General features: G+C 48.8%; 1 protein-coding gene across 3 annotated transcripts; it reads left to right on the plus strand.

The window, feature by feature from the left end:
- Nucleotides 1-3,992: 3,992 nt before the first annotated feature.
- Nucleotides 3,993-13,041, plus strand: LOC308520678 (sulfotransferase 1C4-like). Of its 3 annotated transcripts, none has more exons than XM_081093292.1 (7): nucleotides 3,993-4,470; nucleotides 5,788-5,913; nucleotides 6,405-6,502; nucleotides 6,765-6,891; nucleotides 7,173-7,267; nucleotides 11,959-12,139; nucleotides 12,710-13,041. In XM_081093292.1, the coding sequence occupies exons 1-7, from the start codon at nucleotides 4,305-4,307 to the stop codon at nucleotides 12,820-12,822; spliced, it is 906 nt and encodes a 301-aa protein (XP_080949418.1). In that variant the 5' UTR covers nucleotides 3,993-4,304; the 3' UTR covers nucleotides 12,823-13,041. The 3 variants fall into 3 exon arrangements, with proteins under 3 accessions (XP_080949418.1, XP_080949419.1, XP_080949420.1); XM_081093293.1 differs by having other exon boundaries at nucleotides 4,113-4,470; nucleotides 6,417-6,502; XM_081093294.1 differs by lacking the exon at nucleotides 5,788-5,913 and having other exon boundaries at nucleotides 4,114-4,470.
- Nucleotides 13,042-17,674: the final 4,633 nt, after the last annotated feature.

Genomic DNA, 17,674 nt, shown 5'->3' on the forward strand with positions numbered 1-17,674 from the left:
GCCCTTTCTATATAATAGAAGTGTGAGAGATGAAAGGAAATTAGTAAAATGTATATGAAAATAATATATAAATTTATTAATAAATAAACAGTAACAAAAGGATATAACAACAACAGAGGCATGATATAAAAACGACAAAAACATAATATGAAAACAACAAAAACATGACATAAAAACAACAAAAACACGATATAAAAACCACAGTGATGCAAACAATGACTGATAAATTGATTCAACTTAGTCTAATATCTCCCTGTACACCACATTAAGAGTGAACACACTTTCAGAATGCTTGACTAATTTCCCTTGTGATGAACTATTTAGAACTTTAACTTTAACATCACATGCTCTTTAAACTCAAGAGAAAGCAACATATAACTGACCATGTGCAAAAACGGGTTCAGGTAGGAACATGCCTACTCTGTCTAGAGTTTGTCCTTGTGATTTATTAATAGTCATCACAAATGCTGGCATCACGGGAAACTGTCATTGAATCAATTTAAATGGGAGGCCAGTGTCAGATGGGGACAAATTAATTCTTGGAATCAGAACAGCCTCTCCCTCTGCAGATCCTGTTAATACTTCAGCTTCGATAATGTCAGGTTGTAATCTTTTGATAATAAATCTGGTATCATTACAAAGACCCCATTTACTATTGAGATTTCTCAATAGCATGATGATTACACCCACTTTCAATTTTAATTTATGACATGGCATTCCCAAAGGAGTAATACTATTAAGAAATTCGATGGGGAAATTTTCCTTTTCAGCATCATCTGTGGAATCATCACTCAAATATGTGTGAAAATCTCCATTGTGTATATCCAAAATTTCTTCATTAGTTTTTTGAATGTACTAATTTTTTGGACAAAGAATTGCACGTTTAGATATATTTTTAATATTATCTATAGATACAGTATTTCCAAAGGTAGCTTCAATAATAGATCCATTACAAATCACTTCAAAGGGGATTTCAATAATATCCATTCCTAAATGAAAACTGCTATGAAGTTTGCCATCTCCAAGTTTTACTAACTACCCACTATAAGCAGAATCCTCTGATCTCATATTTGTTGTAAGAGACAACTTTCTGAAACATCCCCAAACACTGCAGGACTTTAAACTCGTTTGTATTATGGCTGATCACATAGCATGCATCACAATCCTGAGACATTGCCAAAAATCCCCTCCAAGAAGGAGAACTTTCCTACCAAACACAACATTCAAATTTCTCTTAGTAATCTGTCTATGGCGTTTATAGCATGACTGGATGCCATGTTGCATTCATCAATAATGAGAAGTTGGGCCTTTTTAATAGTTTTAGCAACTTCACTGTTTATATCGAGTCTAGAAATTGAAGTTTTGTTTAGTGGAATGGGTAATTTATATTGGGAATGAAAGGGGCTTCCACCGAGAAGTAAATTTGCAGCAATTCCTGTAGACACTGTGGGTAAAACAGTACTACCACGCCCTCTAATATAACGTATTAAAACTTTATAAAAATATGCCTCCATGCTCCAAGGGCGGGTTCCTGCCTCAAACCTTGCCCTCCAAAGAAACAGCTCAGGGAGGGCGCAGCTGTAGCTAAGAGGACCCAGGACTCAGTGCGGCCATGCACCGAGGCAGTTTCCTGCCTCAAACCTCGCCACCCTCACAGGAAACAGCTCGGGGAGGGTGCAGCCGTTTCCAAGAAGACCCCTGCATGACTGACTTCCTTCTGGTTGGTTGAGCCTTGGTTGTGACGTTACACCCAGGATTTTTATATAAATAGATGGGCAGTGCGCGTCATGGCAGCTCCTGTGTGGAGCATCTGCCCCCTGGTGGTCAGTGCATGTCACAGCTACTGGTTGGATGGATGGTCACTTAGCCTTTTATATATACAGGTATGCATAGCCCATGGACACAGGCCATAGAGTGGTGACGGCCTGGGAAGGGCAGGTGTGGGGTAGAGGGGGGTCAATGGTTAAAAAACAATCAAAGGGAAATCTACAATATTTTCAACAATAAAGATAAATTAAAAAAAGAAAAGCTAAAGCAAATATCATATGATCTCACTCATACGTGGTATATTTTTAAAAAGAAAACCAAAAATAAACAAACAAACTAATAAACTCATAGAGGCAGACAACAGATCAGGGGCTGGGGCAGGAGCTGGAGCTGGGGCTAGGTCTTGAGGTGGAGAGGGGTTAAACACGTAAAGGGCCAACTGTACGGTGACAAGCGGCAGCTGGACTTTGGAGTGAGTACAATGCAGCTGGGTTGTATAATGTTGCACGACTGAACTGTGTAGACTGCAATAAGTGAGGGCCACGTCCACTCACACACATGGCCACATCGGGAAAGCTCCTCGAAGGGAAGGAGGTGGGATCCGTGCAGGGCCCTGAGTTCTGGGAGGCCTCTCAGTGAGGGGGCGTGGCAGGAAGACATTAGAGCAGCGAGAGGGAAGCCAAAGAACTTCACATGTGCCACCTGCAGAGCCAAGGAGCATGCCAGGAGAGACCGTGGTGTCTGCAACCCGGAGGGAGCTGGTGCCCAGCAGGCATGGCCTTGGGGCTGCCCTGTGAGAGGCAGCAGTTGAAGCTTAGCCTGGGTACAGGGAGGCCTCTGCATGAAGGTCCTCATGGGAGCTTGTGAAGGTTTGGGGAGAAGGATTTAAGCAAGAACGGGACTTCCTGACTTCTGGGGACAGATGGATTCTGAGAGCCCTCGAGGATTGCTGAGGCACCAACAGCAATCCCCGACGCCAACCAGGGTCCTAATTCCATTCAGTCGGCACCGACCACCTGCCGGTGTGCAGACCCCACACATCAAGGACAGTCGCTCACAGCTTGCCTGTCTGCGGTGCCAGCCAGCCAGCCCAGGCTCACCTGCACCGGTGACCAGCCAGCTCTCCATGTGGGAGTTCCCGTGACGCCTCGTTCACTAACCCACTAGCAGGGCTCGCAGGGCTCACGGAAAGCACCATGCTCACAGCTTTACCGTGAGGATGGGGTCGGGAGCCGTCCAGTGGGTGAGGTGCATAGTTCCAGGGCTGGGGGAGGGGCAGAGAGCCTCCAGGCCCTTTCCCGTGGCATCTGGGCCTGTTGCCCCCGCAGAACATCACGTGCTCACCACCCACTGAAGCTTCAGTGGCCAGAGCTTTCTTGGGGCCAGTCTCCCCTCCCTGCAGGTTGGGGAGGGGCCTGAAAAAGTTCCCACCCGCTAGCCATGCGCTTCTTCCTGGTGTGGCCAGCCCGCTGGCTGGGAGACTATCCCAGGGCCCCTGGCCCCTCATTAGCATCCGCCCGGGTGTGGTGGGAAGGGGCTCCTCATGAATAACCAAGGGCACTCCCACCACAGGCACTTCCAAAGGGTAGGAGCTCTGAGCCAGGAAGAGACACAGGAGCAGAGCGATGTCTGTCCTCTTGTATCACAGGACGACAGGGAAGGTGGGTGGTGGCCATCGCACTGAGCAGGTGAAAGGTCAATGGAGAGGGACCGGCCCATGGAGAGCTGGTCGCCAGGAGGAGGGGCCCGGAGGGAGGAGGAAAGCGGCTCCCCCAGGAGCCAGGCTGCTCCCAGGACAGGAGCCGGCGCAGACCAGCCCGAGGCTGTGCGGGAACGAGCCCACAGCCGCCTCTGGCGTGAGCCCCAAGGAGGAAGCAGGTGGGGCGAGTCCTAACACAACCCCCTGTCACTCCCTTTGCTTTTGAGACAACCTGTGTAAGAGCCGCGAAGAGACGCCTGTTGGCAGGAGCGCGACCGCCTCCAGCAGGAAGGAGCCTCCTCTCAGGAGCCGGTTTGTTTCATTGGCTTCTGGGCGGGGAGGGTCGGTCCCAGCCACAGGCCTGCCCTCCGGCCGCCAGGGAAGTGGCTCCCTGCTTCCATCTGTCAACCCGCAGGCAGATCCTCTCCCACCTGCACTCAGCCTAGACCTCCCAGGAGAGACAGCTAAAGCGCCTGCGCCTTATTCCATGACACATGAGAGCTGGCCCTGACCCTTGTTGCACTGATGCCTAGGGCAGGGCCAGCTGCACCCGCGCTCGGATTGGCGAGGCCCGCAGTCGGGGGAGGGCCCCAGCGCTGGGATTGGCGAGGCCCGGGGTGTTGCAGTCGGGGGAGGGCCGAGGCCAGGAAGAGCCTGAGTGCAAAGTCCCAAACAACAGGCTGGGCTCCGCTCCCGTCGGGGCCAGCAGTCTGTGGCTCTTCCCTGCCCCGCACAGGCTCCCAGGAGGGCTGAGGGCAGAGGCTGCCTGTAGGTGTCAGACCACAGCTCTGTGCTGGGAGCCCGCAGTCTGTGGGAACAGCACTGACTCCCGACACCAATGGCCTTGAGCAGAACGGAACTGAAATGTGATGGGACAGAGCGCATGACTGTGGACTATGTGAAGGGAATCCTTCAACCCATGCCCACCTGCGACAGCTGGGACCAGATCTGGGACTTCCAGGCCAGGCCCGATGACCTGCTCATCTGCACCTACCCTAAAGCAGGTAGGGCGGGGAGGGGGGGGGGCAGGGGAGGGTTCGGGAAATGCCTTAATAGTGAAATAAAGAGATGACCGGGTTTGAGTGGAGGGCTGCTGGCCGGGCAGAGTGAGGGCCACAGCAAATCGCCGTGGAAACTGAAACTAAAATGACCTACAAGTTTTCAGCGTTTAATTCTTCCAGCGACGCCCATTTCTTTTTACTTCCTCAGAAGAGCGTGACTAAAACAGCAAAGAACAAAGGGCTCTAGACTTGTTGACTAATTTGTTCCCCAGGCGGGCCTCCCTGTGGGCCTGGCTCAAAGCCGCTCTGTGTGAGTGAGCAGGAAAGGGACCAGGCTGATTTGGGGACGAGGAGGGGAGCAGTGGTTCTGCACTGCTGACCTGCTCAGCAGCCCTCAGATCTGCAGGTCAGGAGCGGAGAGCTGTTCTTCCTAAGTGTCCCAATTCTGCCCCAATTAATTAACGATCTGTCTAGATTTAGTGGGACATATGCAGGTGACCAGGGGTCAGCAATAACAGCCTGTCTCCGGGTACTTCACACCTAGACAGTTGAGCTGAACCGGAACACATGAACACACAGACAGAATCAGTGTGCAATCACACAGGGTTTATTTACCTATTCCTAGTGGGTCCTAGGCTCCGGCAAAGGCCACCCAGCGATGCACACTGAAAGACAGACGACGAAGACAGAGACAGACAGGCGGCCGCAGTTGGGTCAGGCTCACACAGCACAGCAGTCAGGCAGGAGCGCATCTCACAGAGTGACGTGGAGTCCGCCTCTCATCAGGCAGGAGACGTCCACTGGGGAAAATCTGGTCTTATATAGCCGGTGGTAAACAACTTGTTTCTTATCGGTGTGGCCAGACGGTGTGCCTTATGCTAGGAGCAGGGTGTTTACACTTTAAAGGCTTAGGGTATTCACATCAGGATAGTGGGCGTTCACCACATTTTGGAAGTTACAGAGTATTGGGTTCTTCACACAGCAAACATTTCACACATTAATTATTTCCACACATTAGAGGGGTTTCCTTATGACCATAACAGTATTATAACACTAAGGAACAATGCAGCTCAGTCAACAGGACAGCAGCCCAGTGAATAGCTGTGGCAGGAAACAATGAACTGCACATAAGACTGCTTCACATTGGAGCCTTTTCATAAAAATCATACTATGGTAAAACAAGGTATAAAGAATGATGTTTTCTTAATCCCATCACAAACCTGGCTTCACAATGCACACAGATGTCTAACAAGCAGTTGGCCATCTTTAAGGATACAGTATCCTAACGGTCTAATCATCTCTACCTCCCTGCGGAACAAGGGACCACGTGGACTCAGGAGATAGTGGACTTAATACAAAATGATGGTGATGTTGACCGAACTCACCGAGCACCTACTCACGTGCGGTTTCCTTTCATCGAATGGATAATCTCGTCCATGGGATCGGGTGAGTGTAGAATAACTTCACTGGATTATACTCCTAAATGCAGACTCAGAATGCTGACTATCAAATAGCCTCCCAAAACTCTAGACACTCACACAAGTATATCAACATACTTGTGACTTCGTCTTTTTAAAAAACTGTATCTGGCCCATGCTGTTCTCCAGCCATCTCTTCTAACGGAGTCACTGTTCATACGGAAGGAAGTTAAATGTTGATCCTCTAGTTAGACATTAATTGTACTCCACAAGGAGGAGCCTAAGTGATTTCCTGGTCCACAGGTTGGGATTTGGGTTCTTATTTATTTGGTCTGCTGTTTGTTATGGTTAGACATTGTTCAAGCCAGAACATTAATTCGTCGGTTGGACACATCCTCGCGGGTCAGACCACAGAGCTGCCTGACATTGTCCAGTTGGCCCTCAGGTGGTGACAGTGAAAGCAGCCGTGCTGTGAAGCACAGCGAACATTAGTGGGAAATGATCAGAATCATTTTACAGGCTTGGAACAAGCAAACGCGATGCCCTCACCACGGACCCTGAAAACACACCTTCCCTTCCAACTGCTGCCTCCGTCTTTCCTGGAGAAAAGCTGTCAGGTAAAGAGCAACAGGAGCTCTGAGTGACACTCTGGTCTTCAATCTACTTCTTCTGAAAGCTCTTCACTTATTCAGGGAAAACCCTTCACCTCTTTCCAACAACCGCGTGCACGCGGCTCTGAGCCTTTCCTCTCCCAATACCCACATCCAGGATCCGCACCCTTAAGACCCCCGGACGGACGGATGGATGGATGGAGCTTGTGGGCGATAACCAGCGTGCAGCGGCCTCACGGGCTGGTTCTCTCCCCTCTTCTCCCCCCAGATAATCTATGTGGCGAGAAACCCCAAGGACAACCTGGTGTCTTACTACCATTTCCACAGAATGAATAAAGCGCTTCCGGACCCCGGGACCTGGGAAGAGTATTTTGAGAGCTTTCTGACTGGAAAAGGTATGAACATTCAGCTCTGAACCCCTTTCTAAGCCTCCAACACCATCAAAACCATCATTTCCTGAGGACCCATGGGGCCTGCCTTCTTGGATGTGAGGGGATCACCACCTGACACTGGGAGCTCTCTCCTCCATGGAGTGTCAGCTGGTGAGCGGGACTCACCCTGTCCCTGTCTCATTCCCCTGGCCCCTGGACCATGACCTGTCCCCGTCCCATTCCCCTGGCCCCTGGCCCATTCCCCTATCCCCACACCCTGGCCCCATCCCCACCCTGTCTTGCAGTGTGCTGGGGCTCATGGCACGACCACGTGAAAGGATGGTGGGAAGCCAGAGACCAACACCGCATCCTCTACCTCTTCTACGAGGACCTGAAGATGGTAAGGGGCAGCACGTTCCTATTTGACCATGAAATATTACATCATAGCATAGCGGCCGCATCAGCGCCTCACAGAGTGAACAGGGAGCAGAGAACGGCTCCATTTCACTGGCAATGGCTGTCCCCGTGCGCAATGCACTGGGCTGTCCTGGCTCCCACATCGCGTCTCCCACAGCCCCTGGCTGCTGGTCCCTCACCTTCCAGCACATCTATTTTAAATTCTGCTTAGGAGGGAAACGTTTTTCTAACACATTTTTTTCATTGAGGGACATCAATTTCAAGAAACAGTTTAAGAAATGATGGTATAATGGGAAAATACTAATGATTTAGAGTCAGAATTATTGAATTCAAATTCTAGATTTATTGCCAGATATAAAATATCGAGAGTGAAAAAACACAGAATTGTTTTCTATGTTTTCAATTGAGATAATTGAGGTGTAATATAGTGTTAGTTTCAGGTATACAACAGGATGACTTGATATTTGTACACCTTGCAAAATGAGCACCACAATAAGTCTACTTAACATCTGCACCAAATATAGTTATAATTATTTCTTATGGTTCAGCACCTTTCAGATATGCAACGCAGTATCATTAACCACAGTCGCCTGCTACACATACACCCCAGGCCTGACTGAGCGGACAGCTGGGCGTCTGTACCTCTGACCCCTCACCCACTCCGCGCAGCCCCGCCCTGCTCCCTGCAACCCCAGTCTGTTCCCCATATCTATGAATTCTTTTGTTTTGTTTTAAATTGCACTCTATGGTTTTTTTAAAAAGATAACTTATTACATTTCTAGTATTCTAATACACAGGTAGTCTAACCTCAGAGTCCCTAAACCCTTTTACATGTTCTGTGGTCATATTCTGGAATATTCCCTGAATGTAGTCACACAAAGCTCAGTTTTCCGCACTCTTGCTGATTCGTAGTCTGTAGGCCAGCGATGGCGAACGTATGACACGCGGCGTGTCAGAGGTGACACATGAACTCATTTTTTTTTGTTGATTTTTCTCTGTTAAATGGCATTTAAATATATAAAATAAATATCAGAGATATACATCTTTGTTTTACTATGGTTGCAAATATCAAAAAATTTCTATATGTGATACGGCACCAGAGTTAAGGTAGGGTTTTTCAAGATGCTGACATGCTGAGCTCAAAAGGTTCGCCATCACTGCTGTAGGCCAATTAAATTAAGCACTTTTTGTTGTCGTTAATCCTCACCCAAGTGTATGTTTTTTCCATTGGCTTTCTGAGAGGGTGGGAGGGAGGGGGAGAGAGAGAAACATCTATGTGAGAGACACATAGATTGCCTATTTCCCCCAGCTGGACTGGGGCCGGGGATCCAGCCTGCAACTGAGGTACATGCCCCTGAGCAGAATCAAACCTGTGACCCTTCAGATCACAGGCAAGGGCTCTAACCACTGAGCTTCTGGCCTGGGCAAATTAAACATCCAACCTTTTAAAGCTGAAGCTCATCATAAAGCAGAAGATACCATCGTGGGGTAAACTCTTCCACTTGCCCTCCCCCCACTCCTTCTAGAAACAGGTACGTCCCACAGCCACATCTCCCAGGGCTCTGTGTCCCTCTGATGAGAGAACACTGGCTCCCTAGGCACTGAGACACCTACGCACCGGTCGGACGGACTGGGCCTGGAGTCGTCAGCCGTGGGCACCTCTCGGTCGCCTCCTGAGTGTAACAGGTCCTCTCCATCCTCTGCCACACAGCACTGTCTGGGCGCGTTTCTGTCCAAGTCAGAGCCAGCGGCAGCCTCCCCGGTCAGGCCTCCATCGCCTGCCCCGTGCCTCTGCGGTATCTTAGTTCTTTGGACTCTCCCTGCTGCACATGTGGCCGACCAAGACCCTCCAGGAACGGCCCGAGCAGGACATTTGGAAATAAGTTTAGGGCAGCATTCCCCACACACTGCATCACACTCAGCGGTGCTTCCATCTCAGAGCAGGAAAAGCTTAATAATTATGGTTAATTTTTTAAGATAAATCTTTATTCTTCAGATTATTACAGATGTCCCTCTTTCCCCCCCCCCCATAGCTCCCCTCCACCTGGTTCCCACCCCACCCTAGGCCCTTACCCCCACCACTGTCCTCATCCATAGGTGTATGATTTTTGTCCAATCTCTTCCCACACCCTTCACACCTCCTCCCCCCTGAGAATTGTCAGTCCACTCCCTTTCTATCCCCTGCTTCTATTATACTCACCAGTTTATTCTGTTCATCAGATTTTTTTATTGACATAATTTTTAAATTCACTTGTTCATAGATATGTATTTGTTGTCCCTTTGTTGTTCATAATTTTTATCTTTACCTTTTTATTCTTCTTCCTCTTCTTAGAGAATACCCTTCAGCATTTCATATAATCCTGGTTTGGTGGTGATGAACTTCTTTAGCTTTTTCTTGTCTGTGAAACTCTTTATCTGACCTTCAATTCTACATGATAGCTTTGCTGGGTAGAGTAATAGTGGTTGTAGGTCCTTGCTATTCATCACTTTGAATACTTCTTGCCACTCCCTTCTGGCCTGTATGGTTTCTGTTGAGAAATCAGCTGACAGTCATATGGGTACTCCCTTGTAGGTAACTAACTGTTTTTCTCTTGCTGCTTTTAAGATTCTCTTCTTGTCTTTTGCCCTTGTCATTTTAATTATGATGTGTTGTGGTGTGGTCCTCTTTGGATTCCTCTTATTTGGGGTTCTCTTTGCTTCCTGGTCTTGTAAGTCTTTTTCTTTCATCGGGTAAGGGAAGTTTTCTGTCATTATTTCTTCTAATAGGTTCTCAATATCTTGCTCTCTCTCTTCTTCTGGCACCCCCATAATTCGGATGTTGGTACGTTTGAAGTTGTCTCAGAGGCTCCTTACACTATCTTCACATTTTTGGATTCTTTTTTCTTTTTGCTTTTCTGGATGGGTGTTTTTTGCTTCCTCGCATTTCAAATCTTTGACTTGATTCTTGCAATCCTCTAGTCTGCTGTTGGATCTCAGTATAATATTCTTTACTTCAGTCAGTGTATGCTTAATTTCTGACTGGTCCTTTTCCATTTTTTTGGCATTCTCATTAAGATCCTTGAAGGTCTCACTAAGTTCCTCAGAGGTTTGTAGAAGATTCTTGAGTAACCTTATAACTGTGGTTTTGAACTCTAAATCCAGTAATTTGCTTTCCTCCATTTCTTTCATTTGTGACATGTTTGCCTCCACATTTTGGCTGCTTCCCTCTGTTGATAGTGGCTTTATGTGGTAGGTGTCCTATTTGGCCCAGTGGGTCAGCCTCCCCAGTCACCTAAGGTGGACACTCTTGGTGCACCCCTTTGTGGGCTGGGTGCACAGTCTTGTTGTAGTTAAGCCTTGATTGCTGTTGATATCCCTTGGAGGAAATGACCTCCAGGCCAATTGACTGCAAGAACCCACTGTGTCTGTAGTGGAAGAACTGCTGTGCGGGAGACACCCTTATGGAGCAGGACTTGCTTCAGTGGGGCTTTGGTGCTCACTGAGTCTGCCTCTTAAGTGTGTCACTTATGGATGTGAGGAGTTGAAATCTTGTATCTGACCACTGGGCACACTGGCTCCTGGATCTCCAAGGAGGTGCAAATTCAACCAACATGTGAGTCCTCCCAGCAGGAGCGAGATCTGAAGATTTCTCCTCTTTGTTTGGGGTTTGGAAATTTTGGAGCTCTCTGACCCAGCTGCAGTTTGTTAGGTTAGGCTGCAAAAGGACAGGCAATTCGTTTGCACGACTGTGCACAGCTTGGGTGGGGTTATAAATTGGTTGGGGCAGGGTCTCAGAGAATCACCGGGGCGGAGAAAACAGTGATGCCTGTCCGTCAGCCATCTCCAGGTCTCTGTGTACCCGCGTCACCTAGACCCGGCCCCCACAGTAACAATGATCCCTGCGAGCAATTCTGCAAGAAAGCCACCCTCGCTTTCCGACCCGATGCCAGACCGTCCAGTTTCTCCCCATAGGAATCTGGGTCCCTAGAGTCTCGCCGGAAATGAGCTCAGTACAGTCGGGAGCTTGCATCTCCCGATTGAAAAAAAACGTGCACACAGGTGCAGCCCAGTTCGCGCACCTCTGTACCTCTGCTCTTGCGCCTCCGCACCTCTCACTGAGCCTCAATGCCCTTTTCTCTTTCCTTCTAGTTGTAGAACTTCCACTCAGCCAGCTTTCCCGTGATTCTGGATGATAGCCGTTTTGTCTTTTAGTTGTAGTTTTAATGTGGTTGTGGGGGGCTGCACGGATAGGTATATAACTTATGCCGCCATATTGGTTTCTATGGTTAAGTTTTTTAAAATATATTTTATTGATTTTTTACAGAGAGGAAGGGAGAGGGATAGAGAGTTAGAAACATCAGTGAGAGAGAAACATCTGCCACCTGCACACTCCCCACTGGGTATGTGCTTGCAACCAAGGTACATGCCCTTGACAGGAATCGAACCTGGGAGCCTTCAGTCCCCAGGCCGCTGCTTTATCCACTGAGCCAAACCCGTTAGAGCTATGGTTAATTTTTAAAAACCTGTGTCACAGTATTAAAATGAGTTATTTCTGGAAAGTTCAGCATTTGGGAGGCAGGATTGTTTTTTGATTTTATGTTACTTATCACCATTGTTTTTTTATTTTATGTTAATGCAATATTTTTTAAACTGTTTTATATCAAATCTTCACTTTTCTTTTCACTCTGATCACAGAACCCAAAGCATGAAATCCGGAAGCTGGGAGAATTTATTGGGAAAAAGCTGGATGACAGCGTCCTGGATAAAATTGTCCATCACTCTTCGTTTGATGTTATGAAGCAAAATCCCATGGCGAACTACTCGACAGTCCCCACCGAGATCATGGACCACTCGGTGTCTCCGTTCATGAGGAAAGGTGGTTCTCTCTGCGTGTCACGACCTTGAAAGGGCTGCCGAGGACCCCAGGGCCTGTGGGGAGGTTTCCACGGATAAGACAAGGTCCATAATAAATGATACTGGGGAAGGAGTATTTAAGAGACCACAGACGAAATGAAACCAACATGTACCCACACTAGAGAGTAAGGTTTAGTGCCTAAACCCACCGCCTATCTCACTCCCCTCCAGAGTTCTCGATGATAAGGTGGAAATACACTTAGGTCCGATGGAGCAACGCATCCACGGTGTAGATGGCTCTATGCTATCTGACATGCAAGAGGACGGGGAAAGACAGGAAAGCCCTTAGGCCTGCGGTTTTAACGTGGTGTCCCCCCGGCCCCTGCCATAACGTGGCTCAGGGGTAGCAGGCTCTCCTGTCCTCACAATCAGACAGATGACTGTCCTTTTCCCTTCAGACGGAAAGGGACGGGCTGGCAGGAGGAACGCCGAGCCCAGCCCTGCCCTCCTGCAGGGCGAGTGGACACTGCACACAAGAGCAGGACAGAGGGCACACAGTCCTCCAGCAGCTCTGACTCCCATGTCTTTTCAGGGGCGGTCGGAGACTGGAAGAATCACTTCACCGTGGCTCAGAACGAGAGGTTTGACGAAGACTACCAGCGGAGAATGGCTGGGACAAGTCTAGCTTTCCACTTCCAGTTCTAGAGAGAGAAAGTGTTCAGTTTATTACCCAACTCACTGGGCAACAACCCATAGCAGCTTCATTCCCAGACCACACAGCATTGGGCCCCGGTTCTCAGACGAGTTGTTCGTCATGTTTGCTTTTGTTCACTCGACAAAGAAAAGATCAGAGTTAGCAGCGAGGGGGAAGGTGGGGAGTGGGAACTGGGGAGAAGGTTCAATAAACTACTAGTTACAAACATGACATTGGTGCTAATGATCATTCTGCTGACGCTTACCGATCACGTGCTTGTTAACATTAACAGTGTTGCAGTCCTCACATAAAAACACACTCAAGTTTTCAGATTAAGTCTTGGTTAAAGGTAGCGTCTTTTTATTGATTGATTTTAGAGAGGGGGCGGGCGGTAGAGATAAACATTGATTTGCTGTTCTACTTATGTACCCATTGGTCGCATCTTGTATGTGCCCTGACTGGGGATCGAACCCACAACCTTGGCGTAATGAAGACAACGCTCTAACCAACTGGGCTGCCCGGCCAGGGCCAAGCTAAATGTTAATGCCGCACTGAAATGTGTGAACAGCGACTAATTCCAGCAAAGGCTTGTCAGCCAGGTACCCTCCAGTGGCTGCTTCCCCCAGAAATCTCCAGTTCACCCCAGGATTCAGGCTGTAATACCTTCACCCCCATCTCTCACCACAACCTGGGGACGTGGCTGGACTCGCTTCCCCCACAAGTGCTACCATTTAGTCCGCCATGCTGTGACGCTCTGAGTGCCTCCACAGTCGCCTTCTCACATTCAGCACCGCATGCCACGTGCCCTCTATGGCGGTCACCTCCATAGCCCCCTCAGGTCAGACCTGTGCCTCCTGTCCAGGCAAGTGTGGGCCTCCCGACGGTTTCTCTGCTCATCACACCTGCCAGGGCTATGCTCCTGCAGTGAAACTCCGATGGCATTTCCCCTACGTTCTTCAATAATGCGGAAGTTTCCCTCTGGGAGCTGTACCCAAGCTTCTTAGCCATGAATTCGGAGGCAGCCATAGCTATGTTCGATACAGGTGATCGCATCTTCCAAAGCGCCTCCATGCTGCAGCCAATCAGCCTCCCACAGAGCCTGCTCTCACCTGTCAGGCCCTAAACTACTGGTTTCATTCTCGTGGTGCCTCCACAGGGAATCCCCTCCTTCTCTCTGCCCTGCACACGGGCAGCGTGCCCAGCCCCCGCGCCTCCTGGCCCTGAAGAGACCCCTGTCCCTCTGACTCCTCTGCACTTGGTATAATTTGCCTTTTTATTAATATGAAAGCATATTGTGCTGTAACTGGTCTGTCTGTTGTCTTTCCTGTGCTTGTTTAAACGTCCTCTGTGTATTTTTCTCCAAGATAGGGACGACATACCTCATTGCACACTAAACAGCATGTACCCTGCACAGAAATAAGGAACTGGAAGAACATTTCACTCAAGAAAATTCTAAAAAGCTAACTTTATATCCTAAGGAGCCCTAAAACGCTCTCCTCTGTGGCTCGCTGTGCAACACCGTGGGAGTAACCACGCGTGGCTGTGTAATTAACATTTACACTTTAGCTCCTCACTCTCACCAGCCAGGTTTCCAGGGATCAGGAGCACATAACTGGGCCTATCATTTGGACAGCATGTTTTTTAAATATATATTTTATTGATTTTCTACAGAGAGGAAGGGAGAGGGGATAGAGAGTTAGAAACATCGATGAGAGAGAAACATCGATCAGCTGCCTCCTGCACACCCCCTACTGGGGATGTGCCCTTGACTGGAATCGAACCTGGGACCCTTCAGTCCACAGGCTGACGCTCTATCCACTGAGCTAACCGATTAGGGCCACCATTTCTTTCTTCTTTTCAGTTAGGTCAAGTTTCTAAGCTTTCTAAATCTCCGTTTTCTGGCTAATGAAAAGAAAATAGGATTCCACCAAATCTCCTATCTACCTACTCCAGGACTTCTGTGAGGATCAAATGAGATGAGGCACGGGAAAATGCTCCACAGATATTTGGAAGTGTAAAAAGATTCCATCTGTGTTCCTGGAACTCTGCCGGGAGCCAGTCCATGCTTGCTGTTTCAAGGGACCTGGCATATATGGCATACTGTTCTTAATATGTTTGCTCACCTTCTTGGCACTATGTGTTTTAACCAAGGCCTCCTCTCTGAGAAAGGTTGTTTCCCCAGGTAGGGATTTTCCCCTGAAGTTAGGGAGGGAATAAAATTCCTCAACTAAGTGCCAGGCGGGTAATTAATCACTTTAACTATGAACAATCATGCTTAAGCTACATAATCTTTACTCCCTGGAATGGAGATAAGAAACACCCTAACCTTTGTAATAGAGATTGATAGGATTGAATCAACTGGTATAAATACAGATGCAACAAGACAGAAAGAGACAGAATTCAGAAGACAGAACCAAAGAAGACAGAACCTACACAGAACCTACAGACAGAAGAACTTCGCTGGAGAGAACATGGCAAAAGATCCTGGACTTTACCTGACTACAGAAATTGGCAAGAGAACCTGACTAGAACCTGGTGACTGAACCTGGCTGGAGAACCTGGAGAACCTGGCTGGAGAACCTAGCAAGAGAACATGGACACAGAACCTGGCTGGAGATCCAAACCAGAACCTCTCTGGAGATCCAGACCAGAACTTGGCTGGAGATCCTGGCTGGAGATCCTGGCTAGGCTGCTGATCAACTGAACACTGTCTCTGTGTCCTTCCTTCTTCGCCGACTCCGTCTACGCCTTTGGGAACCCCTGGACCCGCTGGGGTTGGACCCCGGCAGAACTCCAAGGAGGCTAGTCGCTAGGGAGAGGAAGCTGGGCATTGCTACCTGACATCATTACTTGGCGGCCAAGCCAAGTTTCCAGGCTGGGCTGGGCTATGGGCTGCATTTTGCGCCATGGGGTCTTGGCAGCATTGGCTGCGATTTGGTGGGGTGTCACTCTGGGGTGGTGGTGGGGCCTGTGTTCCACTTGGGGGAAGCCAAGCGTTGCTTTCTGGGCGCCAGGTCCGCGGTGACACTTCTCTGTGCACATCACGGCAGCACCTGCATTGAGCATCTGCCCCTTGGTGGTCAGTGTGAGTAATAGTGACTGGTCAGAAGGTGGGAAGGACACTTAGCATATTAGCCTTTCATATAGATAGAGCAGAGGCCCGGTGCATGAATTTGTGCATAGGTGGGGTCCCTCGGCCTGGATGGCGATGGAAGTCCATGGGGGGGGGGTGCCCGCTGGCCAGGGGCAGGGACCCCTGGAAAGTTGGCCTGCCAGCCCCCCAATCATGGCCTATCAGGGGGCCAGGCGACAGGGGGCAGCATAGGAAGTTGGCTGTGGGAGTGCACTGACCACCAGGGGGCAGCTCCTGCATTAAGCGTCTGGCCCCTGGTGGTCAGTGCATGTCATAGCGACTGGTCATCAGTCATTCTGGTCATTCGGTTGTAACGGTCACTTAAGCTTTTATATATATAGATTTCTATCACCAGAAAGAGATCTAACGGAGAAAACCTTTGATTTTCACAAAAATCCTTTGGGTGTGGACTTATGTCCCAGTGGGAAACTAATCCTACAGGTAAGAGGCATTAGGTAAGTTCTTCCATGGGGAGTGATGGAACCTAGTTTGAAAGGCACCTCCAGTGTTTCTAAGCCTGGGGTCTGACTGCTCAGCACTAAGACTCATCCTTCCTGTCCTGCTCAGTCTAACCACATGCTTCCACACTGACCACAGGCTGCTCGCCCGTCCCAGACCCTGAACCAGCCCAGGCTGGCCAGGTGTTGGCCACTGTCCACCCACGATCAGGTGACATTTAATAATGTTCCACTAAATGGCTAGCCCACCCTACTGTCAAAAGCTCTGAAGTCGGCAGTGCCCCAAGAGGACTATGGCCTTGCACTTGACTACCAGGGACATGTCCGGTCTGAACTCTGTCCTTCATTCCTTTACATCTACATTCCTCCCCTGGAATGGGCACAGCAAGGCTCTGCAGGCCTGATGAGACGTGGCGCCTTCTGCAGCTGTGCTCCAGCTCCCCCACCCCCAGGACCCCAGCCTTGGAGCCTGCCAGCTCCCTGGATAAACGGCACAGGGAGAGAGGGCTTGAGCTCAGGTCATGTGACCTTGCACTCAGGTTTCTACCTCTTACTTTCCCCCAAACCACCTACATAACCTTGGCAGGTAAAGCCAACCTATATATTTTGGATAGTTAACTCTAGCACAAACAGACCAACTCAAACAGGCCTTAACTTGGCCTCTCCCCTCAAGTCTCTTAAAACTAGTGATTAGCACATTATGCTCTTGATCTATTTGTATCCCTTCCTTTACCTCAAGCCTAAAAGTACATTGTCCATGCTCTGTGTTTTATCACCAGAGCAATGTCCTTGGATTCCTGTGGAGGAAGTCTGATTTGAATCAAGAAAATGTGTATTAAAACAAACTGCATGTAAGAGATGCAAGAAGTACACTAGCACAGTGCAGTTGGTGCGATGATTCTATGTAAAACATGAAGACACTTCTGTGTCCAGCAGTGTTGGGAGGAGACTTGTACAACTGAATAGGCTCCTGAGGCCATTGGCTATTGGCTGTTGGTGAAGGACCAATAGAAACACAGATTTCAAATAAACACATTATGTCAACTCAAACTTAAATCTACACCAATAAAAACACTCTCAGATAAGAAATATCACAATAAGATAGGGAATTAGAAAGTAAGTGATTTCTGCATCACCAGACTCAGCACTCGGATGAGAGAGGTGTGTACTCAGATCGGGGCTGCTTGGAACAAGGTGGTGCCACTGCTTCCCAGAGCACCAGAGAGCTTGCAGGTCAGCAGGGCGGTACTAGTGTGAGCAAGAGATGAGACA

The sequence above is a fragment of the Myotis nattereri genome (genome assembly GCF_964212035.1).
Source record: "Myotis nattereri genome assembly, chromosome: 5".
NCBI classification, from domain to species: Eukaryota; Metazoa; Chordata; class Mammalia; order Chiroptera; family Vespertilionidae; genus Myotis; species Myotis nattereri.